The sequence below is a fragment of the Mustelus asterias genome, chromosome 9 (assembly GCF_964213995.1).
Source record: "Mustelus asterias chromosome 9, sMusAst1.hap1.1, whole genome shotgun sequence".
Taxonomy (NCBI): domain Eukaryota; kingdom Metazoa; phylum Chordata; class Chondrichthyes; order Carcharhiniformes; family Triakidae; genus Mustelus; species Mustelus asterias.
This window is the reverse complement of record NC_135809.1, coordinates 119,315,399-119,342,824: the sequence shown is the minus strand read 5'-3', so window position 1 is coordinate 119,342,824 and position 27,426 is coordinate 119,315,399. Positions and strand designations below refer to the sequence as shown.

General features: G+C 46.3%; 1 protein-coding gene across 2 annotated transcripts; it reads left to right on the top strand.

Annotated features, from left to right (window-relative positions):
• The first annotated feature begins 616 nt into the window (after positions 1-616).
• slc35c1 (solute carrier family 35 member C1) lies at positions 617-20,793 on the top strand. 2 transcript variants are annotated; one of them, XM_078220957.1, is made up of 3 exons: positions 617-682; positions 9,877-10,391; positions 18,922-20,793. In XM_078220957.1, the coding sequence occupies exons 2-3, from the start codon at positions 9,878-9,880 to the stop codon at positions 19,479-19,481; spliced, it is 1,074 nt and encodes a 357-aa protein (XP_078077083.1). In that variant the 5' UTR covers positions 617-682; position 9,877; the 3' UTR covers positions 19,482-20,793. The 2 variants fall into 2 exon arrangements, with proteins under 2 accessions (XP_078077083.1, XP_078077084.1); XM_078220958.1 differs by lacking the exon at positions 617-682 and adding an exon at positions 9,674-9,790 and having other exon boundaries at positions 9,886-10,391.
• The last annotated feature ends 6,633 nt before the right edge of the window (positions 20,794-27,426 follow it).

The following is a 27,426-nucleotide window of genomic DNA, read 5'->3' as shown; positions in this document are numbered from 1 at the left end:
TCCCTGGGTGCTGTCAGACCTGCTGAGATTTTGCAGCATTTTCTGTTTTTGTTGCAGATTCCAGTATATTTTAACTCATTCCAGCTGAGGAAGGTTAGGGGCCTACACCTCCTCAACCCAATGAATATTTGCTGCTGTTTCCGTGGTTCAGCGAATAATCGCCAATGTCCTGTCTTCAGACTGAGAACTCACAAAGAAGGAGGTACGTAGCAGTGAATGATAGACACTCACCAATATCTCGTGTAAGTATCCGATGATCAGCAAGAATTGTGTCAATCTCAATTAGTTGTTTAAAGGTTATACGTGGAAGGTGAGGATTCACAGCATTCCAAAGCTCTTACACATTGGAACAGAAGTTGCTATACATTAATGTTGTGTAAATGATCACATGTCGCATACACCCACAGTTCTGGATAGTGCATCACAGTGAGTGATTAACGCCAAACCCAGCAAGAGGAATCTGACGCAACCAGTTTGGCCACATTTTAACACCAAGCATGTAAAATCAGACAGAGTGTGAGATCAGGTGGAGGCCTGAATTTTGTGCTCATTGGGCACATGTGAATTGGGCGTGACCTCCTCTTTCACCCACAAGAGTTCTAATATCACGCAGGCTGGACAGTCAGCATGGAATGTGGCCCCACATTTGAGAAGGGCAAAATCAGTCTGCATTTGTTTCCTGCTTTGTACACCGAGTTTAAATTAATTTAATTTTTGAATTCCCGCTTCTGTTTATTTGTATATACGCCGAGTTATTTGTGCTTTGATTTGGGATGTGTCCAAAGACAAGGGAACAGGCTTCCTGAATGTCCAGAAACAAAATGCTCAAACGGGACAGTCCAAAAAAGACAAAGGCATCAAAACGACTGGGTTGTCAGTGTTTCAGGGTTCATATATTGCTCAGGCTGAAGATCACATCTGGACAGCCTGGTCTTTAGGGACAAAAGTTTTGTTTGCTTGGATGTGATGGCATTAGAAAGGGTGCAGAGGAGATTCACCAGGATGTTGCCTGGGCTGGAGTGTTTCAGCTATGGAGAGAGGCTGAGTAGGCTGAGGCTGTTCTCCTTGGAGCAGAGAAGGCTGAGGAGGGATCTGATTGAGACGTACAAAATTATGAAGAACATTGATAGGGTAGATAGAAAGAAACCTTTCCCCTTAGAAGAGGGGGTCAATAAACAGGGAGGTTTAAGGTTAGGGGCAGCAGATTTGGAGAGGTTTTGAGGAAATACCTTTCACCCAGAGAGTGGTGGGAATCTGGAATTGACTGGCTAAAGATGTGAGAGAGGTGGGAACCCCTATAACATTTAAGAAGCATTTAGATGAGCACTTGAAACACCATAGCATACAAGGCCACAGACTAGGTGCTGGCAAACGGGAATGGAATAAATGGATGATAACGGGCGCAGACACGAAGGGCCTCTTTCTGTGCTGTAAATCTCTATGACTATGACTCAAAACAATGTGAACAATTCTTGTCAGAGTGTCTAACACTGTATGTGGAGTCTTCCCCGATGCAACATGTTTTATTCTAGATAGCCAGGTGGTGAAGGCTAGAATTGAAGCCTAACTTTCACACACATAAGCTTTTCATTAATTTACAGAAACAGACATTACTAACATGCACCTCCAAACTTAACTACCACAGTTTCAATAAGTTCTACTTATTGGAATACCAGTGAATCTGCAGCTAATTCCGACCAACAGAATACAATTAACTCAATTAATGCATAATAAACAAAAGGTGGCCTCATTTGAAGGACAGTTGGTCAATTCATGATTTTTTCTTTTGTATCTGCAATTGTTTCACAGGGTGTGAATTTTTTTTCACATGCATAGATTCCGTTTGAAAAAAGCACAGAATTTTTTGACTTGCTTTGATTTATTATTGTCACATGTATTAGTATACAGTGAAAAGTATTGTTTCTCGCGCTATACAGACAAAACATACGGTTCATAGAATACATAGGGGAGAAGGAAAGAAGAGGATGCAGAATATAGTGTTACAGTCACAGATAGGGTATAGAGAAAGAACAGCTTAATATACGGTAGGTCCATTCAAAAGTCTGCTTGCAGCAGGTAAGTGATGTCAGACTTTTGTATCTTTTTCCCAACGGAAGAAGGTGGAAGAGAGTATGTCCAGGGTGTGTGGAGTCCTGGGTTATGCTGGCTGCTTTTTCAAGGCGGGGGAAGTGTAGACGGAGTCCATGGATAGAAGGCTAGTTTGCGTGATGGACTGGACTTCGTTCACTTTGTAGTTTCTTGCGGTCTTGAACCTCGTTCACGACCCTTCGGAGTTTCTTGCGGTTTTGGACTTCAAACTGATCTAGCAACTCAAGACTGGGCATCCGTGAAGCACTGTCAACAGCAGTGGAATTGTACTCCAGCACAATCTGCAACTTCATGGCCCAACATATCTCCCACTCAATCATTACCATCAAGCCAGGGGATCAACCCTGGTTCAATGGAGAATGCAGGAGGGCATGCCAGGAGCAGCACCAGGCATACCTAAAAATGAGGTGTCAACCTAGTGAAGCTAACAAACAGGACTACTTGCATGCCAAACAACATTAACAGCACGTGATAGACAGAGCTAAGCGATCCCACAACCAACGGATCAGATCTAAGCTCTACAGTCCTGCCACATCCAGTCATGAATGGTGGTGGATAGTTAAACAACTCACTGGGGGAGGAGGCTCCACAAATATCCCCATCCTCAATGACGGAGGAGCTCAGTACATTAGTGCAAAAGATAAGAATGAAGCATGCGCAGCAATCTTCAGCCAGAGGTGCCGAGTGGATGATCTATCTTGGTCCCCTCCAGTGATCCCCAGCATCTCAGATGCCAGTCTCCAGCCACTTCAAGTCACTCCACATGATATCAAGAAATGGTTGGAGGCAGTGGATGCTGCAAAGGCAACGGGCCTTGATAACATTCCAGCAACAGTACTGAAGACTTGTGCTCCAGAACTTGCCGCTCCCCTAGCCAAGCTCTTCCAGTGCAGTTACAACACTGGCATCTACCCAACAATGTGGAAAATTGTCCAGAATAGTCCTGTACACAAAAAGCAGGACAAATTCAACCCAACCAATTACCGCCCAATCAGTCTATTCTCGATCATCAGTAAAGTGATGGAAGGGGTCATCAACAGTGCTATCAAGCAGCACCTGCTCAGCAATAACCTGCTCAGTGATGCCCAGTTTGGGTTTCGCCAGGGTCACTCAGCTCCTGACCTCATTACAGCCTTGGTTCAATCATGGACAAAAGAGCTGAATTCCAGAGATGAGGTGAGAGTGACAGCCCTTGACATCAAGGCTGCATTCGACCGAGTGTGGCATCAAGCAGCCCTAGCAAAACTGGAATCAATGGGTATCAGGGGGCAAACACTCCACTGGTTGGAGTCATACCTGGTACATAGGAAGATGGCTGTGGGTGTGGAGGGTCAGTTATCTCAGCTCCAAGACATCTCTGTAGGAGTCCCTCAGGGTTCCTCATAGCAATCATAGAAACCCTACAGTACAGAAAGAGGCCATTCGGCCCATCGAGTCTGCACCGACCACAATCCCACCCAGGCCCTACTCCCATATCCCTACATATTTTACCTACTAATCCCTCTAACCTATGCATCTCAGGACACTAAGGGCAATTTTTAGCATGGCCAATCAACCTAACCCGCACATCTTTGGACCGAGGTTGTGTCCTCGGTGTCAACCATCTTCAGCTGCTTCCTCAATGATCTTCCGTCCATCATAAGCTCAGAAGTGGGGATGTTCGCCAATGATTGCATAATGTTCAGCACCATTCACAACTCTCAGATACTGAAGCAGTCCATGTTCATATGCAACAAGATCTGGATAATATCCAGGCTTGGGCTGACAAGTGCCAAGTAACATTCGTGCCACACAAATGCCAGGCAATGACCATCACCAAGAAGAGACGCTCTAACCACCATCCCTTGACATTCACTGGTGTTACCATCACTGAATCCCTCACATCCTTAGGGTTACCATTGACCACAAACTCATCTGGACTCATCATATAAACACAGGTCAGAGGTTAGGAATACTGCGGTGAGTAACTCACCTCCTGACTCCCCAAACCTATCCACCATTTACAAGGCACAAGTCAGGAGTGTGATGGAATACTCCCCACTTGCCTGGATGGGTGCAGCTCCAACAACACTCAAGAAGCTTGATCCAAGACAAAGCAGCCCGCTTGATTGGCACCACATCTACATTCAATCCATCCACCACCGACGCTCAGTAGCAGCGGCATGTACTATGTCCAAGATGCACTGCAGCAATTCACCAAAGATCCTTAGACAGCACCTTCCAAACCCACGACCACTTCCATCTAGAAGTACAAGAGCAGCAGATACATGGAAACACCACCACCTGCAAGTTCCCCTCCAAGATGCTCATCATCCTGACTTGGAAATTCCTTCACAGTCACTGGGTCAAAATCATGGAATTCCCTCCCTAACGGCATTGTGGGTCAACCCACAGAACATGGATTGCAGCGATTCAAGAAGGCAGCTCACCACCACCTTCTCAAGGGCAACAAGGGATGGGTAATAAATGCTGGCTAGCCAGTGACACCCATGTCCCACAAATGAATAAAAAATAGAACAGAGCAGGAGCCATACCAAGCTGTGATACAACCAGAAAGGATGCTCTCTATGGTGCATCTGTAAACGTTGGTGAGAGTTGTAGCGGACACGCCAAATTTTCTTAGCCTCCTGAGAAATACCAGCACCAGTTCTTCATAACTGTTATTACAACCATGTGTCAATAATGATTTTTTAGGCTCTGGAACCACACCAAGGCCCAACTGAGGTTACTAACCTGCACAGACCTACAGAATAATTAACACATTTCTAACAGTAACTTCATTGCCGTGTTAATGCAAGCCTACTGGTGACACTAATAAATAAACTTTAATATACAAAGTTCTGAACAACTGCACTCCATGAAAACGCCATTGCTGTCTATATAAAACGATGTGGAGATGCCAGCGTTGGACTGGGGTAAACACAGTAAGAAGTTTAACAACACCAGGTTAAAGTCCAACAGGTTTATTTGGTAGCAAAAGCCACACAAGCTTTCGGAGCCTTAAGCTCCTTCTTCAGGTGAGTGGGAATTCTGTTCACCAACAGGGCATATAAAGACACAAACTCAATTTACAGAATAATGGTTGGAATGCGAATACTTACAGCTAATCAAGTCTTAAAGGTACAGACAATGTGAGTGGAGAGAGCAATAAGACAGGTTAAAGAGATGTGTATTGTCTCCAGACAGGACAGCCAGTGAAATTCTGCAAGTCTAGGCAGGCTGTGGGGATTACAAATAGTGTGACATGAACCCAATATCCCGGTTGAGGCCGTCCTCATGTGTGCGGAACTTGGCTATCAGTTTCTGCTCAGCGACTCTGCGCCGTCGTGTGTCACGAAGGCCGCCTTGGAGAATGCTTACCCGAATATCAGAGGCCGAATGCCCGTGACTGCTGAAGTGTTCCCCAACAGGAAGAGAACAGTCTTGCCTGGTGATTGTCGAGCGGTGTTCATTCGTCCGTTGTCGTAGCGTCTGCATGGTTTCCCCAATGTACCATGCCTCGGGACATCCTTTCCTGCAGCGTATCAGGTAGACAACGTTGGCCGGGTTGCAAGAGTATGTACCGTGTACCTGGTGGATGGTGTTCTCACGTGAGATTATGGCATCTGTGTCGATGATCCGGCACGTCTTGCAGAGGTTGCTGTGGCAGGGTTGTGTGGTGTCATGTTCAACAAGTTCCATCCCACCATCAGACTCACCATGGACTACTCTCCGGAATCGGTTGCATTCTTGGACACACGCATCTCCATTAAGGACGGTCACCTCAGCACCTCACTGTACCGCAAGCCCACGGATAACCTCACGATGCTCCACTTCTCCAGCTTCCACCCTAAACACGTTAAAGAAGCTATTCCCTACGGACAAGCCCTCCGTATACACAGGATCTGCTCAGATGAGGAGGATCGCAACAGACACCTCCAGATGCTGAAAGATGCCCTCATAAGAACAGGATATGGCGCTCGACTCATCGATCGACAGTTCCAACGCGCCACAGCAAAAAACCGCACCGACCTCCTCAGAAGACAACACGGGACACGGTGGACAGAGTACCCTTCGTTGTCCAGTACTTCCCCGGAGCGGAGAAGCTACGGCATCTCCTCCGGAGCCTTCAACATGCCATTGATGAAGACGAACATCTCGCCAAGGCAATCCCCACACCCCCACATCTTTCCTTCAAACAACCGCACAACCTCAAACAGATCATTGTCCGCAGCAAACTACCCAGCCTTCAGGAGAACAATGACCACGACACCACACAACTCTGCCACAGCAACCTCTGCAAGACATGCCGGATCATCGACACAGATGCCATCATCTCACGTGAGAACACCATCCACCAGGTACACGGTACATACTCTTGCAACTCGGCCAACGTTGTCTACCTGATACGCTGCAGGAAAGGATGTCCCGAGGCATGGTACATTGGGGAAACTATGCAGACGCTGCGACAACGGATGAATGAACACCGCTCGACAATCACCAGGCAAAACTGTTCTCTTCCTGTTGGGGAACACTTCAGCGGTCACGGGCATTCGGCCTCTGATATTCAGCTAAGCGTTCTCCAAGGCGGCCTTCGTGACACACGACGGCGCAGAGTCGCTGAGCAGAAACTGATAGCCAAGTTCCGCACACATGAGGACGGCCTCAACCGGGATATTGAGTTCATGTCACACTATTTGTAACCCCCACAGCCTGCCTGGACCTGCAGAATTTCACTGGCTGTCTTGTCTGGAGACAATACACATCTTTTTAACCTGTTTTGATGCTCTCTCCACTCACGTTGTTTGTATCTTAAAGACTTGATTAGCTGTAAGTATTCGCATTCCAACCATTATTCATGTAAATTGAGTTTGTGTCTTTATATGCCCTGTTTGTGAACAGAATTCCCACTCACCTGAAGAAGGGGCTTGGAGCTCCGAAAGCTCGTGTGGCTTTTGCTACCAAATAAACCTGTTGGACTTTAACCTGGTGTTGTTAAACTTCTTACTGTGGTTAGCTCAGTCCACTGCCGGCATCTCCACATCATATATAAAACGAAACAATACTGGAAGGAAGGGGGTGAGAGGCAGTAGGGGAAAAGAGAGCACCCACGATAGGTTTGCCAATCTCCCCCCAATGTTCTCCTGAAGTCACTGGGAATTAAAGATTGATTCCCAGGAGACTTCGCACAATCAACACCGGAAGAAAAAATATCAGGATACCATTAAAAAGAATTGCATGTGTTTTTATTTAATTTCCTTTCGACATCTATGAGCTATAAAAACATATTGGAGGCAGAATGACTGAGTGTCAAGCATCATCCAATCAGAGTCTGCTTGCCTTCCAATTGGATGTTCAGAGGATGGACATGTTGGGCAGCCAATGGCAGCAATGTGAAGGCGGGGCACTTGGAGACCACGAACTCTCCAGGAGCACAAACAACCCGAGCCGGTCACTCGAACCCAGCGCTAGTACCTGTGAGTACTGAGGGTGGAGGTGTTTGACTGGCGCGGCTCTGAAGATAGTGTTCAGAGTGGGACCATATCCATTGTGAATGCTGATAACCTTGTGTCTACTCCATTATCAGGCGCGATTGAAAAAAAAGCATCGCATTTGAAGTTCCAAAATATTTGTTGGTCCTTCAAATTCAGTACTTGACTCAGTTGCAGAATCGGGAGTGAAACAGTCAAGAGAAGGGTGGGCAGAGGAAACGCCGCACTGTCGGAGGTGCTGTCCTTCACAAGCAATCAACCCGAGCCCTTTTCTGACAAAGGCAGGTGAGTTTCTCCCCGTGTCCTGGATATTACGCCCCGCCCCGCCCCGCCATGCACAAAACACCACTAAAAAGGAAAAGGTTATCGAGAGTAATAGTAAAATCCGCCAATATAAAACCTACTTAAGGTTCTGCCTCGGGATGAATCAGTAAAGATCCCGAGCCCGTTCTGTTGTCCCTAAAAGGAATGGCGTTTAAAATAAAACCGATTTGGAAATACAAAAACGGGGGCGTGGGGGGTGGAGGGAGCTGCTTTAAGATTGCACTGTTACTGAAGAGATTGTCTCCTAAATTCAAATCAAAAGCCACAGGGATTCATTGCTATCTGTGGGTGAGAAATACTGGGGGGGGGGGGGGGGCGGAGTTGAGAGCACCCATGATAGGTTTGCCAATCTCTCACCAAGCTTGTCCTGAAGTCTCCAGGAACTAAAGATTGATTGCCCAGGATATTTCACACACTCAACCATTCGGACACCATTAAAATAATTCCACGTGTGTGTTTTTATTTATTCTTTACTTTGGATAACTATGGGATTTAGAAAAAGTAGAATGACTGCTTGCTGTCCAGTCATGTTCGCAGATCACTAAAGTAAAAGTTCTTACATCTGTATCTACACCATAGCTATGACTGTAACACCACACTGTGCACCCTCTCCTTTCCTTCTCTGTGAATGGTATGTTTTGTCTGTAGAGTGGGCAAGAAACAATACATTTCTAAAACGTGACAATAATAAATCAGATCAAATATTAAGTTGATCTTTCTCTACACCCTATCTGTAACTAACACTATATTCTGCACCCTTTCCTTTCCTTCTCATAGAAGATAGGAGCAGGAGGAGGCCATTTGGCCCTTCGAGCCTGCTCCACCATTCATTACAATCATGGCTGATCATCCAACTCAATACCCTAATCCTGCTTTCCCCCCCATTACCTTTGATCCCATTCGCCCCAAGTGCTATATCCAGCTGCCTCTTGAATGCATTCAATGTTTTGGCATCAGCTACTTCCTGTGGTATTGAATTCCACAGGCTCACCGCTCTTTGGGTGAAGAAATGTCTCCTCACCTCCTTCCTAATTGGTCTACCCTGAATCCTCAGACTGTGACCCGTGGTTCTGGACTTCTTCCGTACTGAAAATCAAGATGGAGCGAGCTTTTGCCCTTCTGCTCCACGGGAGGTTTCTGTCCTCCCTGAGCTCGCTGGGGAATATCATAGAAATCATAGAAACCCTACAGTGCAGAAGGAGGCCATTCAGCCCATCAAGACTGCACCGACCACAATCCCACCCAGGCCCTCCCCCCACATATTTACCCGCTAAGCCCTCTTACCTACGCATCTCAGCATTCTAAGGGGCAATTTTTTTTTTAACCTGGCTAATCAACCTAACCTGCACATCTTTGGACTGTGGGAGGAAACCGGAGCACCCGGAGGAAACCCACGCAGACACGAGGAGAATGTGCAAACTCCACGCAGACAGTGACCCGAGCCGGGAATCGAACCCAGGACCCTGGAGCTGTGAAGCAGCAGTGCTAACCACTGCGCTACCGTGCCGCCCTGCATCCACCCTGTCTAGTCCTGTTCTCCCCTATATACTCTATGAACGGTCTGTACAGCGCGCAAGAAACAATACTTTACACTGTATACTAAGACATGACAAATCAAAGGGATGGGTGAAGCTGGGCGCTACATCAGTGCAAGTTGTCCCTCTGAAGTGTTGGGCGGAGTTTACCAGGGCAGCGTTGGAATGTGGAAGGCTGCTACATCCTTGGTTGCTAAGCGACCGAGGGAATTGACACACGGATGGAACGTTCCCCGGAAATGCAGCGCGGGTGAGGCTGGCCAGCGTCTTGTGTCTGTTCCGCCGGAGTAGCAGTTTGTCTCTCTGCTTCACGTTGGCCTGGGCTTTATTTATTTATTTATTTTTGCATCGGTAAATGTTGTTTTAATTCTGATTGTTTGTCGCATTTTTAAAAAATTATTGCATGTACTTTAATCACCTTCATTTCTGTTGCACACCATGAATAGGACTCCGCTGAAACGGTCGAATATTCTCAAAATGGCGTTGTCCAACTTGGAGCAAGGCAGCCCCGAATCTTTCATATCGAGGGCGGTGCGCATCGCTTGCGTGGTGACTGTGTACTGGTTCATATCGATCACTATGGTCTTCCTAAACAAGTACTTGTTGGACAGCCCGGACCTGAGGCTGGACGCGCCCCTCTTCGTCACTTTCTTCCAGTGTCTGGTGACAGTGTTGCTCTGCTGGACGCTCACTCTGCTCAACGTCCTGTGTCCCGGTATGGTGGAGTTCCCCCCGATTGGGTTCGACCCTAAGATCTCCCGGGAGGTCCTCCCTTTGTCCCTGGTCTTTATCGGGATGATTACTTTCAACAACTTGTGTCTCAAGTACGTGGGAGTGGCGTTCTATAACATTGGCCGCTCCCTCACCACTGTCTTCAACGTCCTGCTGTCCTATGCCATTCTCAAACAGACCACATCGTTCCGAGCCCTATTGTGTTGTGGCATCATTATAGGTAAATGAAGAATCATTTTTACCTTCAGCATTGTGCTATCTCACAGTTGTTTGCATGATTCCCCTAGAAATACTCGTGCAGAGCACAGTCACTGCTGCATGTTTTTATTATTGATGCCTGCGAGGTAAAGAAACGTGCATTTATTTAGTGCATTTATATTCCTGTGATGTTTTATTAAATGAATCAAACATTGACACCATGTCAAAGAAGACACTAGGTGGTGTCCACAGTTCTGGTAACTGCAGAGTCTTAAAAGAAATTTGAAAGAAGACTGCAAGGTTTAGGGGGGGGGATCTCAGTGCTGAGGACTTAAGCAGCTGAAGGTATGGCAAAGGAATTGGGGGATGAAGAAAGGGAGATTTCTTTGACCATTTGTAGGGCTAGGAATAGATGTAAAAATACAAGTGAAAATTTTACCCATAGAATCCCTACAGTGCAGAAAGAGGCCGTTCGGCCCATTGAGTCTGCATTGACTCTCTGAAAAAGCATCTTATCCAGGTGCACCCCCACCCCGCCCCCCCTTATCTCCAGGCATTTCCCATGGCTAATTCCCCTTAACTTACACATCTTTTGACACAAAGGGGCAATTTAACATGGCCAATCCACGTAATCTGCACATCTTTGGACTGTGGGAGGAAACCGGAGCACCCGGAGGAAACCCGTGCAGACACGGGGAGAATATGCGGACTCCACACAGTAACCTAAGGTCGGAATTGAACCCGGGTCCCTGGTGCTATGAGGCAGCATGGACCACCATGATCCCAAGGTGTCAGTGAGCTGAGTTTGAGCTCTGGTTTATGGAGCATGTAAGGTGAGGGGTTGGCTGGAGAGCCACGGAATAATGGAGGTATTAAACATTGGGGAAACCAAAGTCTTTGGTTCTACCACGAATTCCATTCCTGACTCTATCCTGCTACTTATTCACTAAGTTTATTTATTAATGTCACAAGTAGGCTTACATTAGCACTGCAATGAAGTTATTGTGAACATCCCCTAGACACCACACTCCAGCGCTTGTTCAGCTACACTGAGGGAGAATTTAGCATGACCAATGCACTTAACCAGCATGTCTTCCGGATTGTGGGAGGAAACCGCAACACCCGGAGGAAACCCACGTGGACACGGGAGAACAAATAGACTCCGCACAGACAGTGACCCAAGCTGGGAATCGAACCCAGGTCCCTGACGCTGTGAGGCAGCAGTGCCACCGTGGCATCTAAGGCTGAACCAGACTGTTCATATCCATGGTATCCTATCTGATCCAGAGTTGATCTTTTGATCTCCCCATGTCCTTTCGCATATCAAGGCAGTCTGTTTCCACCTCTAATGTTGGCTGTCTCTTCAATGCCTTATCTGCTATGAGAGTTCTCATTTGTGATTTTGGTACTTCCATTATTCCAAGTTAAGGGTGGAACCAGGTGAGGGCAGTCCAAACTAATATTCTTATAAGAAAAACTGGGACATTTGCATTGAATGACTTCTGGTTGATTCTGCAATTCTAAGGTGTATGTATTAAATTTGAGAGTTTTGACAAATACGGTGAATATACTCTTTACAAGTGTCAATTGTTTTTTCCATGCTAAAAGTGTTGATTCCCTCTGAGGTAACACTACAAAAGAGCATAAGAAATGGGAGCAGGAGTAGAACGTGTGACCACTTGTTCCACTGTTCAATTAGATCATGGTCAATCTAACTCAACTTCACTTTCCCACCCTATCCTCAAATTACCTGATTTCCCACAGTGCTGAAAACTCTTTGGATCTTGGGCTTGAATATACTCTTAAACTGAGTATCTGCCACAGCTGGGATCGAGAATTCTAAAGATTCACAACCCCTGATTGAAGAAATGTCATTTCATTTCCGTCCAAAATGGCTGAACCCTTGTCCTGAGGGCGGGGTAGGGGGGTCAACTGAAAAGTTCCCAATCTATGATTGATTTTTGTAGGCTAGGAACTAAGATAGCCAGATGGAACTGAGACACAGAGCAGCCGTGATCCAATTGAATGATGGAGCAGGCTGAATGGCCTTGTCCTGTCCAGTAAACATTCTTTGTGGGGTTAGCACTGCAGTCTCACAGCGCCAGGGACCCGGGTTCAATTCCGGCCTCAGGTCACTGTCTGTGTGGAGTCTGCACATTCTCCCCTGTGTCTGCGTGGGTTTCCTCTGGGTGCTCCGGTTTCCTCCCACAGTCCAAAGATGTGCGAGCTAGGTTGATTGGCCAGGGTAAATTGACCCTAGTGTCAATGGGATTAGCAAGGTAAATATGTAGGGTTACGGGAATAGTACCTGGATGGGATTGTGGTCGGTGCAGACTCGATGGGCTGAATGGCCTCCCTCTGGGATTCCAAGACACGGCATTCCTCCAAGCTGTCTTGGAGTTCTTGCTTTATTTTGCTAAAGGACAAATTAAATTTGACAATTCAGGAGATCTTCTCGGATAGTCCCAGGCACACAGATGACCTGTCCGTCCCTGGGAAGCTGGGTTTGAGTGATTAGTGCCTCAGTGTTGGGCATGTTGGCTGGGGAGAGGCCATTGCTGTCATAATAGTAGATATAAGAGCAGCTACAGACACAATGCTGAGTTGAAAACACGTGCCTGATAACTGAAGAACAAAGCCTCACCTGGATTTTGAAAATTAAATTTAACGATGTTTATGAGGTGATTCATTCTGTGTGTGACGGGTTGAGAAAAGGGAATGTGCATGAAATACTGAAATCTTAAAACCAGCAGAAGAGCTGAGGCATTGTGATTACTGAGGCATTGTGATTTCAGGCATACCTCTCCTTGAATGTGGTAGGACAAGTTAATCAATCTGTACAAATGTGTGATTCTGAGTTTCATGAGTCATAGCATCGTAGAAGGAAAATGTTAGGCCCATTGTACTGACTCTTTGAAAGTCCTGTCCAATTGGTGCTCCCATGTTCCTTCTCTTACCTCATAGCTCTGTGGATGTTTCCACTTCAAGAATATTTCCAGTTACCTTTTCATGATATTATTGAATCCGCTTCTGTGATCTTTCAGGCAATGCATTCCAGTTTATCAAAACTCCATCATATTGCCTCTGGTTCTTTAGCCCATTACCTTCAATCTGTATCCTCTGGTTACCAACTTTTCTGCGTTTCTCCTGATTTGCCCTATCATAACTTTGAATACCTCTATCAAATCTCCCCTTGAGTTTCTCTGCTTCAAGCAGAAAATCCCTCTGTCTGCGGTCTCTCCACGTAACGCATAAGGAGAGGCAATGTAAACAAGAGGACTTGGGATTATATGTACACAAATCTTTAAAGGTGGCAGAACAAGTTAAGATGAATCTTAAAAACCCATATATTTATCCGCTTCAGGTGACCAGGTCGCATTCTTTCTATTCTATTTGGTAACACTGCTGCCTCCTTCTTTACTGTGACTTTTTTTAAAAATCATATCATGTGGGTGACAGTGGTTAGCACTGCTGTCTCACAGCGCCAGGAATCTGGGTTTAATTCCTGCCTTGGGTGACTGTGTGGAGTTTGCATGTTCTCCCCATTTCTGCACGGGTTTCCTCCGGGTGCTCCAGCTTCCTCCCACACTCAAGATGTGCAGGTTAGGTGGATTGGCCATGCTAAATTGCCCCTTAGTGTTCCAAGATGTGTAGGTTAGGCCATGGTAAATGTGCGGGTTATGGGTATAGGGGAGGGCTTGGGTGGGATGCTCTTTCAGAGAGTCGGTGCAGACTTGATGGGCTGACTGGCCTCTTACTGTACTGTAGGGATTCTATCACCAAAGTCTTGCACCCAGTACCATTCTAATAAGTATCTTCCCCACTCTTCCTTCCTTAAGCCATGACATCCTCCTTAAAGCACAATGCCCAGAATGACACCAAATACCTTGGGCCTGAATATTATTTTATAAAGTTTAACCTAACTCCCTCCCTTTTGTACTCTATGGCTCTATTTATAAAGCCAAGGATATATATGCATGGCTTTTTAAGCTTCATCTCAACTTGTTCTGCCAACTTCAAATATTTGTGTGCACATAATCCCAAGTCCCCTTGTTGTACGATGTAGTTTGCATTGCCTCTCCTCATTCCCCTTACTGAAATTAATCACTTCACATCTCTGTGCCTTGATATATCTAGTAAGAAGTTTAACAACACCAGGTTAAAGTCCAACAGGTTTATTTGGTAGCAAAAGCCACACAAGCTTTCGGAGCTCTAAGCCCCTTCTTCAGGTGAGTGGGAATTCTGTTCACCTGAATTCCCACTCACCTGAAGAAGGGGCTTAGAGCTCCGAAAGCTTGTATGGCTTTTGCTACCAAATAAACCTGTTGGACCTTAACCTGGTGTTGTTAAACTTCTTACTGTGTTTACCCCAGTCCAACGCTGGCACCTCCACACCTTGATATATCTATCATATGTCTTGTCCATCTTCTGATACTATCCTCCTCATTGTCTACTACATTTCCCATGTGAGCGTCCTTTGTAGACTTTGAAAATAAGCCCTGATAATTAATCAAAAGGCGCCATGATCCCAACGCTGATTCCCTGGGGAACACCACAGTGTATTTCCCTCTCTCCGGTCTGAAACTGTTCACTTCTTCTCTCTGCTCTCTGTCCGAAAGCTAATTTTGTATCTGTGCAGCCATTTCCCCTTTCACCTCATTTTGCGAACAAGTCTGTTACTGGTGTGTTACAAAAATCCGTACGCGTGACAAAAACCAAACTATCCCCTCATTACATTCAGCTCCTCCTTCATAGAACTTCATTGAGTTAGTTGAAAGCGATTTACCTTTAATCTAACTGCCAGTTAATTTTATCCAGATTAATGTCTCGGGGCTTCCCCACCATTGGCTTAGGCAGTTGTCGTGTTAAAGTCTGTTTATCTTTGTTGAAAGGAACTGTAGCATTTGCAGTCCTTCAGACTTTGATACTATTCCATATTGAAAGACTGTTGCCAGTGCCTCTGCAATTGCCACCCTTACTTCCCTCAGCAGCCCAGGGGTGCATCTCATCCGTCTCGGGTGACCAGGTCGCCTTCTCTTTTTCTTTGTTTTTTTTTCTATTTGGTAACACTACTGCCTTCTTTACTGTGACTTCTTAAAATAATTCATTCATGTGAGCATCGCTAGCATTGTTCATCCTAATTGTCTTTGATGAGGTGATGGTGAGCCCCCTTCCTGAACCACTGGAGTCCTTGTGCTGTTAGAGGTCCAGGATATTCAGCCAGCAACAATGAAGGAACAGCGTTACAGTTCCAATCAGAATGGTGTGAGACGTTGAAGGGAATTTGCAGGGGATGGTGTTCCCGTGCATCTTCTGCCCTTGTTCTTCCAGGTGGTAGAAGCCGTAGGTTTGGAAGGCGAGGACGCCTTGGCAAGTTGCTGCAGTGCATTTTATACATGGCACAACAGCGCACCGGTGGTGAATGTTTAGGTTGGTGAAATGGATATCTATCAAGCCAGTTGGTTCAACTTGGATGGCATTGAGTTTCATGAGTGTTGTTGGAGCTAAACTTACCCAGGCAAGCAGAGAGAATTTCATCACATAGACTCATGTCAATTAGGTAGTTGTTGACAGGCTTTGGGGAGTTAGGCAGTTAATTAGAGTTTCTAACCTCTGATTCAGGTGGTGTCGGAGGATTGAATTTGTTCAAAAAATGGTGTAAAGATGATAAATCTAGTAATTACAGGCCAGTCAGTTTTTTTCTTGGTGGTGGAGAAGTTTCTAGAGATGATAATTCAGAACAAAATTAATAGTCACTTGGGCAAATGCGGGTTAATTAAGGAAAGCCAGCATGGATCTGCTGAGGCAAATTGTATTTTACTAACTTGATTGAGTTTTTTGATGAGGTAACATAGAGGGTTGATGAGGGCAGTGCTGCTGATGTTGTGTACATGGACTTCAAGAGTGCCTCACAATAGACTTGTGAATAAAGTTAGAGCAATGGCTGAGTGACAGGGAACAGAAAGTAGTGGTTCACGGTGATTTTTCAGACTGGAGTTTTCCAGGGGTCGGTGTTGAGACCCCTGCTCTTCCTGCTATAAATGGTCTTGGTATACAAGGCACAATTTCAAAATTTATGGATGATACAAAACTGGGAAGTATTGTGAACTGTGAGGAAGATAGTGCGGAACTTCAACAGGACACAGGTTGTTGGAATGCGTGAATGAATGGCAGATTGAATTTAAATGCAGAGAAGTGATTCATTTTGAGAAAAGGAACGCAGAAGGACAATGTATATTGAAGAGTCCAGTTCTAAAGAGGGAGCAGGGGCAGAGGGACCTAGGTGTATTTATGCATAAATCATTGAAGGTGGCAGAAAAGGTTGGGAGCACAATTAATGAAGCTTATAGAACCTTGGGCTTTATCCATAGGGGCATAGAGTAGAAAAGCAAGGAGGTCGTGCTATACCTGTATAAACCACTGGGTCAGCCTTAGCTGGAATATTGCATCCAGTTCTGAGCTCCACACTTTAGGGAGGATGTGAAGGTGTTAGAGTGGGTGCAGAAGGGAGTCACGAGAATGGTTCCAGACAGGATGGGAAATTCCCACCTGAAGTCAACAGGACTTTTGCTGGTCCATCAAATTTTCCATCCCACCCAGGACAATCCCCACAGCGGGCGGAACCGGAATGTTTGGTTACATGAGAAGTTAAAAGTTAAAGTTTTATTTATTAGTCACAAGTAGGCTTACATTAACACTGCAATGAAGTTACAGTGAAAATCCCCAACTCGCCACACTCCGGCACCTGTTCGGGTACACTGAGGGAGAACTTAACATGGTCAATTCACCTAACCAGCCTGCCTTTTGGACTGTGGGAGGTCGGAGCACCCGGAGGAAACCCACGCAGACACAGGGAGAATGTGCAGACTCCACACACAGTGACCCAAGTCGGGAATCGAACCCGGGTCCCTGACAATGTGAGGCAGCAGTGCTAACCACTGTGCCACCGTGCCGTCCCATTGATCGTAGAAGTTGGGACTTTTTTTTTTGGAGACGAAAAGATTGAGAGGAGATTTGATGAGAGGTATTTAAAATCACAAGGGGTCTGGACAGAGTAGATGTGTAGAAGCAGGTTGAATCGAGGCATTCAAGAGGGGATTGATGATCTGAAAATGGAAGAGTGTGCAGGGTTACTGGGATTGGCACGCTGGGGGGGAAATGACCTCCTTCTGTGCTGAACTATTCTGTGGTAACCTCCAGGATTTTAAGGCTGCAGTTTCAGCAACAGTGTTATTGAACACCAAGGGGAGATGGTTAGAATCTTCTTGTTGCAGATAGATATTGTCTGACACGAGTGACACAAATCCCACGTAGCATTTATTAGCGCAAGCCCGAATGTTGTCCATGTCTTGCTGCATTTGGTAACAAACCGCTTCAGAATCTGAGGAGCTATGAACGGTAATGAACAGCTTGCAATCATTGACTATCCCCACTTCTGACCTTCCGATGGAGGGAAGATCATTGTGAAGTAGGTGAAGGTGGATGGGCCGAGAACACTACCCTGGGGAACATGTGCAGTGAAATCCTGCGGCTGAGATCATTGGTGTCCACAACCACAGTCTTCCTCCTTTGTGCTAAACAAAGCTCCAACCACTGATTCTCTTTGACATTAATGTTGCACTAATTCCCTGATGCCACACTCAGTCAGATGCTGAATTGGTGTCACGGGCAGTTGCATCTGTGGCCGATGCAGACTCAATTGGCTGAATGGCCTCCTTCTGCACTGAAGGGAATCTATGACATTGCCAGAAATCAGAGTTATTAATCCTGGTCTGGAGAAACTGAGGCTGTTTCACCAGAAGAATGAAAGCTAAGAGAAGGCCTGACCGAAGTGTTCAAAATTATGAGGATTTCTGTTGAGTTCAGTTAAGAACGGCACGGTAGCACAGTGGTTAGCACTGCTGCTTCACAGCTCCAGGGTCCCGGGTTCGATTCCCGGCTCGGGTCACTGTCTGTGTGGAGTTTGCACATTCTCCTCGTGTCTGCGTGGGTTTCCTCCGGGTGCTCCGGTTTCCTCTCACGGTCCAAAGATGTGCGGGTTAGGTTGATTGGCCAGGTTAAAAATTGCCCCTTAGAGTCTTGAGATGCGTAGATTAGAGGGATTAGCGGGTAAATATGTGGGGGTAGGGCCTGGGTGGGATTGTGGTCGGTGCAGACTCGATGGGCCGAATGGCCTCCTTCTGCACTGTAGGGTTTCTATGATTCTATGAAGAAAGTGATTTAGCACTTGGTGGGTGAGTTAGCACTGAATTTGGGTGAGCAATCCAAAGAATTTCCTGGAACTTTTGGGAATGTAAGGGTTATGCAAGCGTACACATTCTCAAAGGAAATGTCAACTCTTTTCCTGTCACCTCTCCGTGGCCAAAAGGAAACGCACATCAGGTCAGACTGGGTGACAGCGATTTGGAATCCCAAGACCTGTTTGAAGGATGGTAACTTGCTGCAGATTCCATTATTTGTTAACTACATCATAACCAAAACACTTAGCAGTTTAATATTGAACATGTAGATTTTTCTGCCTCTTTATGGTCTCTATCATTTCTTTCCTACAGGTGGCTTTTGCCTGGGATTAAATCAGGAAGGTGCAACAGGAAGTCTGTCCTGGGTTGGAGTATTGTTTGGGGTGATTGCCAGTTTATGTGTGTCCCTGAATGCCATATACACAAAGAAAGTTCTGCCCGCTGTTGACGGCAGCATCTGGAGATTAACCTACTACAACAATGTCAACGCCTGCATACTCTTTATTCCGTTAATTGTAATTGCTGGGGAATTGAAAACATTGTATAACTTTGACAAGATGAATAGCACTAGCTTTTGGGGTATGATGACCTTGGGTGGCGTGTTTGGCTTTGCAATCGGATACGTCACGGGGCTGCAGATTAAATTCACCAGCCCCTTGACCCACAACGTCTCTGGCACCGCCAAAGCCTGCGCACAAACTATCCTGGCAGTGTTTTACTTTGAGGAAGTAAAGACCTTTCTCTGGTGGACAAGTAATGTACTGGTGCTCCTTGGCTCCTTTGCATACACCTGGGTGAAGGGACTGGAGATGAAGAAAGTGCAAGACGAGACACTAAGCAAGAATCGCGAGAGGAATGAGGCCAAAGTCTAAAATGTCAGGCTTGATCAATGGTGGAAGCTTGATTGTCCGTCATGGTGGAGGGCGCCTGGGTGGTTAGAGAATGGAAAGTGGCCAAACAATCAAGATTTCACAGCAAACTCACCCCTTTTTTTATAGCACTCCCTCCTCACCTCACCGATACAGTGGACTGAATGGATGATCAGTATTAGCTGATCTGCCCACCTCCAAGTTCTGCAGACTGCCCACGCGCTCGACAAGCCCTTGCCGCCAATGACAAGAGATGTGCATCATGTGATCCATCGCCGCAATATCTTCAGCAGCCATCATAGTGCCAATAAGATATTTGAAGAAAATTTAAGCTGGTCTATTTCAGAGCACCTTCCATGCTGCTAAATGGCCAAAAGGCGGATTCTTGCCCTCCAGCAACTGGTTTTGCTGGCAAATGCACTAACACGCCACTCCTGTTATCCAAGCTCATAAGTATCTCTTGAAATCCTTGTGGTTAAATGAAAACTGTACTGTATATTAATTAGAAAATCTCCAGGGAATACTTTTTTTCCCACACAAACTGTTGTTCATTGACTATAACTTGGAGATTAGTTTAGAGGACTCGTTTTATTTCGAATCCTCAGAAATTGATGGCTTCTTGTACGGCGACACTCCCAAAGAACCTCTTGTGAAAACTATAATTGCTTTAGTCCCATTCCATAATTGAGTATACCTGGAATCAGTGTTTCATGTGGAAACTCTCTTCCCTTCTCCTGCATCTACTCCTCTAACCTTCTCTTAAACGCATCAATATTATTTGCCTCAGTCACTCCCTGTTCTACTGAGTCCCGCGTTTACTCACCATTCTGTTGGTAAATAAGTTTCCTATTTGATTTCTTGGTGACTATTTTATATTAATGGTCTCTAGTTTTGCTTTTTCCCCACAAGTGGAAACACTATAGTGTTCTGTGTAACATTGGGAGTTCTGTGTTGAAGGTGGTGACGGTGTTTAAATAGCAATTCAAAGAGGTGCAGGGTAATCAAAAGGAAGTTTTTTTAAATAATTTGTTTGAGAGCGTACACATTTCTGTTATTAAATGCTGTCAAGGAGCTCCTTAATTCCTTCATGATAAAGGAAGCCCGAGAGTTGTTATGAGTTTTGCCTAAAGTAATTTGATTATATAAATTATTTTTTATATTTTCAAGGGAAAATGCACTGTGGCGGGGTGGAGAAGCATTATTTGACTGTTGGGGATATGTACTGTGCAATGGGTCTGAGCCTGCCAATTAAAATCTGTCTAAAAAAGCATCTTTGATACTCTGGAAATAAACTAAATCTTTTTTTATCACTATATTTCATCCTATTTAAGTTTATTTATTGTGTCACAAGTAGGCTTACATTGACACTGTAATGAAGTTACTGTGAAAACCCCCTGGTCGCTACACTCCGGCACCTGTTCGGGTACACCGAGGGAGAATTTAGCACCTAACCTACACGTCTTTCCGACTGTGGGAGGAAACCAGAGGAAACCCACGCAGACGCGGGGAGAACGTGCAGACTCTGCACAGAAGTGATCAAACCTGGAACCCTGACGCTGCGAGGCAGCAGTGCTAACCACCGTGCTGCCCCTATTTCTGGTTGGAAGTTAATTTCAATAACAAATAATTTTTTTTTGGTCTAAGTTGAATATTGCTGGAGTATATCATTTTACTGTTTAATATGTCCTGTTTTCTATTTCATATCCTGCACTGAGGAGGCAGATTTGTTTGACCTTGCAGGTGTGTTTGTCTCACAACAGGATCAAACAAACTCTGCGGAACATAAAAGGAAACACCTTCACTTGAATCAGATTAAATTATTATGACACACACACCTCCATTGTGACTAATGATTTCATAGCGGTGATGGGTAATTGTGGCTGAAGACTTCTGAAGCTGGATTTTGAATTGGAATGTCTGCCCTTGCACCATGTTGGGGTAGATTTTTACTTTGGGCGAGTGCATCTGTGACTTGGATGGAAACAACAATAGGGAGGGATGTAAAATGATGACTCGTTTTCCATTAGAACTCAAACTCTGCCTCTCCAGCCCATATGTTTGATTCTAAACTTGTTTAACAGCCTCAGCTCTGAATAAATGTACTGCAACCTTTGAACCAGGAAATTTTTATATTTGTTCATGGGATAAGGGTGTTGCTGGCTAGGCCAGCATTTATTGCCTAACTCTAATTGCGCTTGAGAAAGTGGTAGTGAGCTGCCTTCTTGAACCACTGCCGTCTGTGAGCTGTAGGTACAACCACAGTGCTGTTAGGAAAGGGGTTCCAGAATTTTGACCCAATGAAGGAATGGCAATATAGTTCCAAGTCTGGATGCTGTGCGACTTGGGAGGGGAACTTGGCAGGTGGTGATGTTCCCATGCATCGACTGCACCTGTCCCAGGTGGTAGAGGTCACCGGTTGGAAGATGCTGTCGAAGGAGCTTTGGTGAGTTGCAGCAATGCACCTTGTAGATGGTACACGCTGCTGCCACTGCATCAGTGGTGAAGGGAGTAGATGTTGAAGGTGGTGGATAGGGTGCCAATCAAGCAGGCTGCTTTGTCCTGGATGGCGTTGAGCTTCATGAATGTTGTTGGAGCTGCACCCATCCAGGCGAGTGGAGCATATGTCATCACACTCCTGACCTGTGGATGAAAGACAAACTTTGAGAAGTCAGAAGGTGAGTTACTCGCAGCAGAATGGTTCTGGCAAAATCCAAACTGAACATCGGTGAGCAGGTTATTGCTGAGCAAGTGCTGCTTAATAGCATTGCTAATGATGGAGAGTAGACTGATGGGACGGTAATTGACCAGGTTGGATTTGCCCTATTTGTGTAAGGACGTACCTGGACAATTTCCCCCATTGTCGGGTAGATGCCAGTTTTGTTGCTGTAATATAACAGCTTGGCTAGGAGCACAGCTAGTTGGTCTTCAGTACTATTGCTGGAATGTTGTCAGGGTCCATAGCCTTTTCAGTATCCTTTCACAATTTGATATCACATGGAATGAATTGAATTGGCTGAAGACGAGCATCTGTGATACTGGAGACCTCCATAGGAGGCCAAGACAGATCATCCACTTGGCACTTCTGGCTGAAGATGGTTGCGAATGCTTCAGCCTTATCTTTTGCACAGTCGTGCTGGGCTCCTCTATCATTGAGGATGGGGATACTTGTGGAACCACCTCCTCCAGTGAGTTATTTAATTGTCCACCACAATTCACGGCTGGATGTGGCTGGACTGCAGAGCTTAGATCTGATCCATTGATTGTGGAAGCACTGAGCTCTTATCTATTACTTGCTGCTAAAGCTGTGTTGTAGCTTCAGGTTGATACCTTATTTTTAGATGTGTCTGGTGCAGCTCCCGTCATTTATTTATTATTATTGTCACAAGTAAGCTTACATTAACACTGCAATGAAGTTACTATGAAAATCCTCTAGTCGCCACACTCCGGGAGCCTGTTCGGATACACTGAGGGATAATTTAGCATAGCCAATGCACCTAACCAGCACGTCTTTCGGACGTCAGGTCCTCCTACACTCTTCTTTGAATCCGGGCTGATCCCACAGCTTGAGATAGAGTGGGAGATACGCTGGGCAATGAGATTACAAATTGTGGTTGTATACAATTCTGCTGCTGATGGCCCACAGTGCCTCCTGGATGCCCAGTTTTGAGTTTCTAGATCTGTACAGTGGTGGTGCCACAGCCCCCAGTCAGTCCATGCCAGTTTTTATCCTCCACTTGAGTTTAATCCCATGCTTCCTCATCTCACATTCTTCTCCTTCATTTGCTTATCCAGCCTCTCCTTGAAATTTCCCTTGCCCAATCCTGGTGGTACCACATTCCACATTCGCACCAGCTTTCTGGGTAAAGAACTTTCTTCTGAATTCTATATTTAGGTTCTTGCTGAATATCATATCAATAGTCTTTAGCTTTGCCCTGCCTCACAAGTGGAAACACAGTCTGTTCTGTGCAACATTGGAAGTTCCAAGGTGGGGCAGCTTGTAGCAGTGACATGGGTGTCAAATAGGACTGTAATGCCAGAAATGTAACCATGATGTAATCCCATTCACTAAAACAGCAGAGTAAATGTCACTTACCGAATCCCTACTGAAGATGTTTGGGGTAATTGTAACTTCGGAGAGAGTGAGTGAGTAATCTGAGAGTGAAACAGCAGGTTTGCATTTATGTAGCACCTTTCACAATTGCAGAATGTTCCATTGTCCTTCACAGCCAACAGGTTACTACTTGGTGAAGTCACGGTAAACACGGCAGCCAATTTGCATACCGCAAGCTTCTACAAGTAACAGAAAATCAATGATTGGTTAATCTGCTTTGTTGATGATGGTTGAAAGCTGAATGTTGTCAGGAGACTGGGGATATGCTGTACTCTTCAAATAATGCAATATGAATCTTTGTGTCATCCTGAACAGACAATATAGACCTCATTTTAATCTGAATATGATGCCTTCTGACAGTGTAGCATCTTCTCCGTACCAAACAGGAGTGTCAACCTTGAATAGGTAGAAGGTGCTAAATGCTCTCGTTAGTGCTTGGATTCAGAGCTCTCTCACTCGGGTGATTGTGCCACAAGTTTGATCCAGCACTATGGGATTACACAGTTGCTACTACTGGATCTTGATTTTTTTTTTCCTCGTCAGAGCAATACCTTCTCAGTAAGGGGGGCATGGTGGCACAGTGGTTAGCACTGCTGCCTCACAGCTCCAGGGACCCGGGTTCAATTCTGGCCTTGGGTGACTGTGTGTGCGCGGAGTTTGCACATTCTCCCCGTGTCTGCGTGGGTTTCCCCTCGGTGCTCCAGTTTCCTCCCGCAGTCCAAAGATGTGCAGATTAGCTGGACTGGTCATGCTAAATTCCAATTTAGTGTCCAAAGATGTCTAGGTTAGGTAGGTTAGCCATGGTAAATGTATGGGGTTACAGGGATTGGGTGATGGAAAGGGCTGGGTATGATACTCCGTCAGAGATTTGGTGCAGAATTGATGGGCCAAATAGCCTCTTCTGCAATGTAGGGTTTCTACGATCTACCCAGTTGAATACTTTTAATGTTATCAACAACTTGCTCAGATCAACTCCCAATCTCATTTACTCAAGGGATGTTTATGCTTCAGACTGACATCAATGGGTGAAAATAGCTGATTCTTAACCAAGTTGCTGTACACCAAGAATGACTCATTTATTTTGCCTAGTTTTGAGAGATCAATATCACCACAAACACAACAATGGAATAAACAGAGAACATGCTACTTGAATGTTACCAATCCACCGCAGGAGTTTGCATTTCTGTAATGAGCACCAATTCAAACTGCCTTGTGTCGCTGCAACATATTAGTTCACTTGTGATGAAACGGAAGAAATGGTTAATCTGCCACAATCTGCATGTTCTGTTATTTGAAAGTTCAACAGGGTCACCTTGGGGCTAATTGATTGGGGTACTGTCCTTTAGGGAAGGAAATCTGTCACCTTTGCCTGGTCTGGCCTACATGTGACTCCAGAGCCACAGCAATGTGGTTGACTCTTTAATGCCCCCTGAGATGGAGGGCAGTTAGGGATGGTCAATAAATGCAGGCCCAGCCAGCAACCTTCACATCCTGTAAATGAATTTTACAATATTTTCCCCCTCCTCCAGCTATAATTATCTTGTGAAAGATGCGATTGTTGGGGAGCCAGAAACCTTTTGCCGTTTGTCTCCCTTTCGAGCATTGAAAGTCGGTTGCAGTACTGCTTATCTTGATGGTAATTGTTAAGGAAAACCTTGTTAGCCAATGTTTCCACCATTGTTCCTGTTGGGCCGGTCCACCATTGTTCATCTGTAGTGACACAATACAGTGTGGGTGGATTGGCGTGCTGTGGGAGCTGGCTTTGAATCTTCTCACATTTCTTTCTCGTAAGATCCTTACAGCCAGTCGAGTAAGGAGCCCTTCGTTAAGTCGGACTTGGGATGAATTTAACATTTAACAAAATGGGGAGGGAGGGAGGGAGCAGAGAAACAGCCAATATGTTGCAACAAAAAAATTCTTAGAATGGACAGAATAAATAATGTGGCACGAAATGCAAAACGTTAATTTCTCTGGTGTTTCCACCATCCCAGGTCCCGTGTGGGAGATTCTTCCATTGACCTTCACTCAGCACCTCCCACACCAAAGTAACGCACTGATAGAGATTCAAATATAAATTGTACGGACAGGTGAAGTATTGTAGTAAATTACCTGTGACCTTTGCAACACACTGGAGGAATGTAATTGCTTTTTGTGTACACCGTGGTGACAGAGTTGAGACACAGGAATTTTACAGCCTCATTGCGCTCTTTTGCAGCAGGAAAATGTCATAAAATCGGGCATGATGTGACTAGCGGGAATGGCGGCCATTTTCGCACCCATTCCCATTTTACCGAGGGGGGAAAAAAAATTAGCGTGATCGCAAGGCAGCCCGAAATGGGCAAAATGTCAATTTGCATTCATTACAATGTAATTAGTGAGCTTCACTCCCAATCGTCCCAGCTCACCCGTCTTAACCACCTCACTCGCTGCAGCCGGATCGGTCAGGATAACGTCTCATGTATAAAAGTCGCATTCAGGCGCTTGAGCAGAGAGGGTGAGCGAGGAGGTGAGTCTCTGCTTTCAAACTGCTTGGTGCTGCATAGGGGAGGTTGTTTCGTGGTGGCCATGTTGCGTTTCGGGTCAGAGGGGGACCTGCGAGTGTGTGGGGGTGGGGGGGGGGGGGGGGGCAGGGTTTTTGTTGCTCGCAGGGTCCAACCTCAGACTCTCAGCACGGACCTGGGTCTGAGCACTGACTCTGGGTCCTAGTGCTGGCAGCAGCAAGCACTGTTGCAGGTGGGGGATGGACTGGAAACTCTCTGAAGTGGCAGTGCTGCAGCCTCAGGAATTGTCAAGCGGCACTGTCTGTGGCCACTATTGCATGGGTTCTGGGTGTGTGTTGGTGAGTTGTGGGGGAGGTAGGAATGGGAGAGCTGTGTTGCCATTCTGGGATCTGTGGGGGTGTGTTGCTGGGGGTCTGTGGGGGTGGTATGGGGAGTGTGTGTTGCTGGGGGGGGTATGGGGAGTGTGTGTTGCTGGGGGGGTATGGGGAGTATGTGTTTCTGGGGGTCTGTGGGGGGAGGGGTATGGGGAGTATGTGTTTCTGGGGGTCTGTGGGGGGAGGGGTATGGGGAGTATGTGTTTCTGGGGGTCTGTGGGGGGAGGGGTATGGGGAGTGTGTGTTGCTGGGGGTCTGTGGGGGGAGGAGTATGGGGAGTGTGTGTTGCTGGGGGTCTGTGGGGGGAGGAGTATGGGGAGTGTGTGTTGCTGGGGGTCTGTGGGGGGAGGAGTATGGGGAGTGTGTGTTGCTGGGGGTCGGTGATGGGGGGGTATGGGGAGTGTGTGTTGCTGGGGGTGTTTGGGGGGGGTACGGGGAGTGTGTGTTGCTGGGGGGGGGTATGGGGAGTGTGTGTTGCTGGGGGTGGGTATGGGGAGTGTGTGTTGCTGGGGGGGTATGGGGAGTATGTGTTTCTGGGGGTCTGTGGGGGGAGGGGTATGGGGAGTATGTGTTTCTGGGGGTCTGTGGGGGGAGGGGTATGGGGAGTATGTGTTTCTGGGGGTCTGTGGGGGGAGGGGTATGGGGAGTGTGTGTTTCTGGGGGTCTGTGGGGGGAGGGGTATGGGGAGTGTGTGTTGCTGGGGGTCTGTGGGGGGAGGAGTATGGGGAGTGTGTGTTGCTGGGGGTCTGTGGGGGGAGGAGTATGGGGAGTGTGTGTTGCTGGGGGTCGGTGATGGGGGGGTATGGGGAGTGTGTGTTGCTGGGGGTGTTTGGGGGGGGTACGGGGAGTGTGTGTTGCTGGGGGGGGTATGGGGAGTGTGTGTTGCTGGGGGTGGGTATGGGGAGTGTGTGTTGCCGGGGGTTTGTGGGGTGTGGGTATGGGGAGTGTGTGTTGCTGGAGGT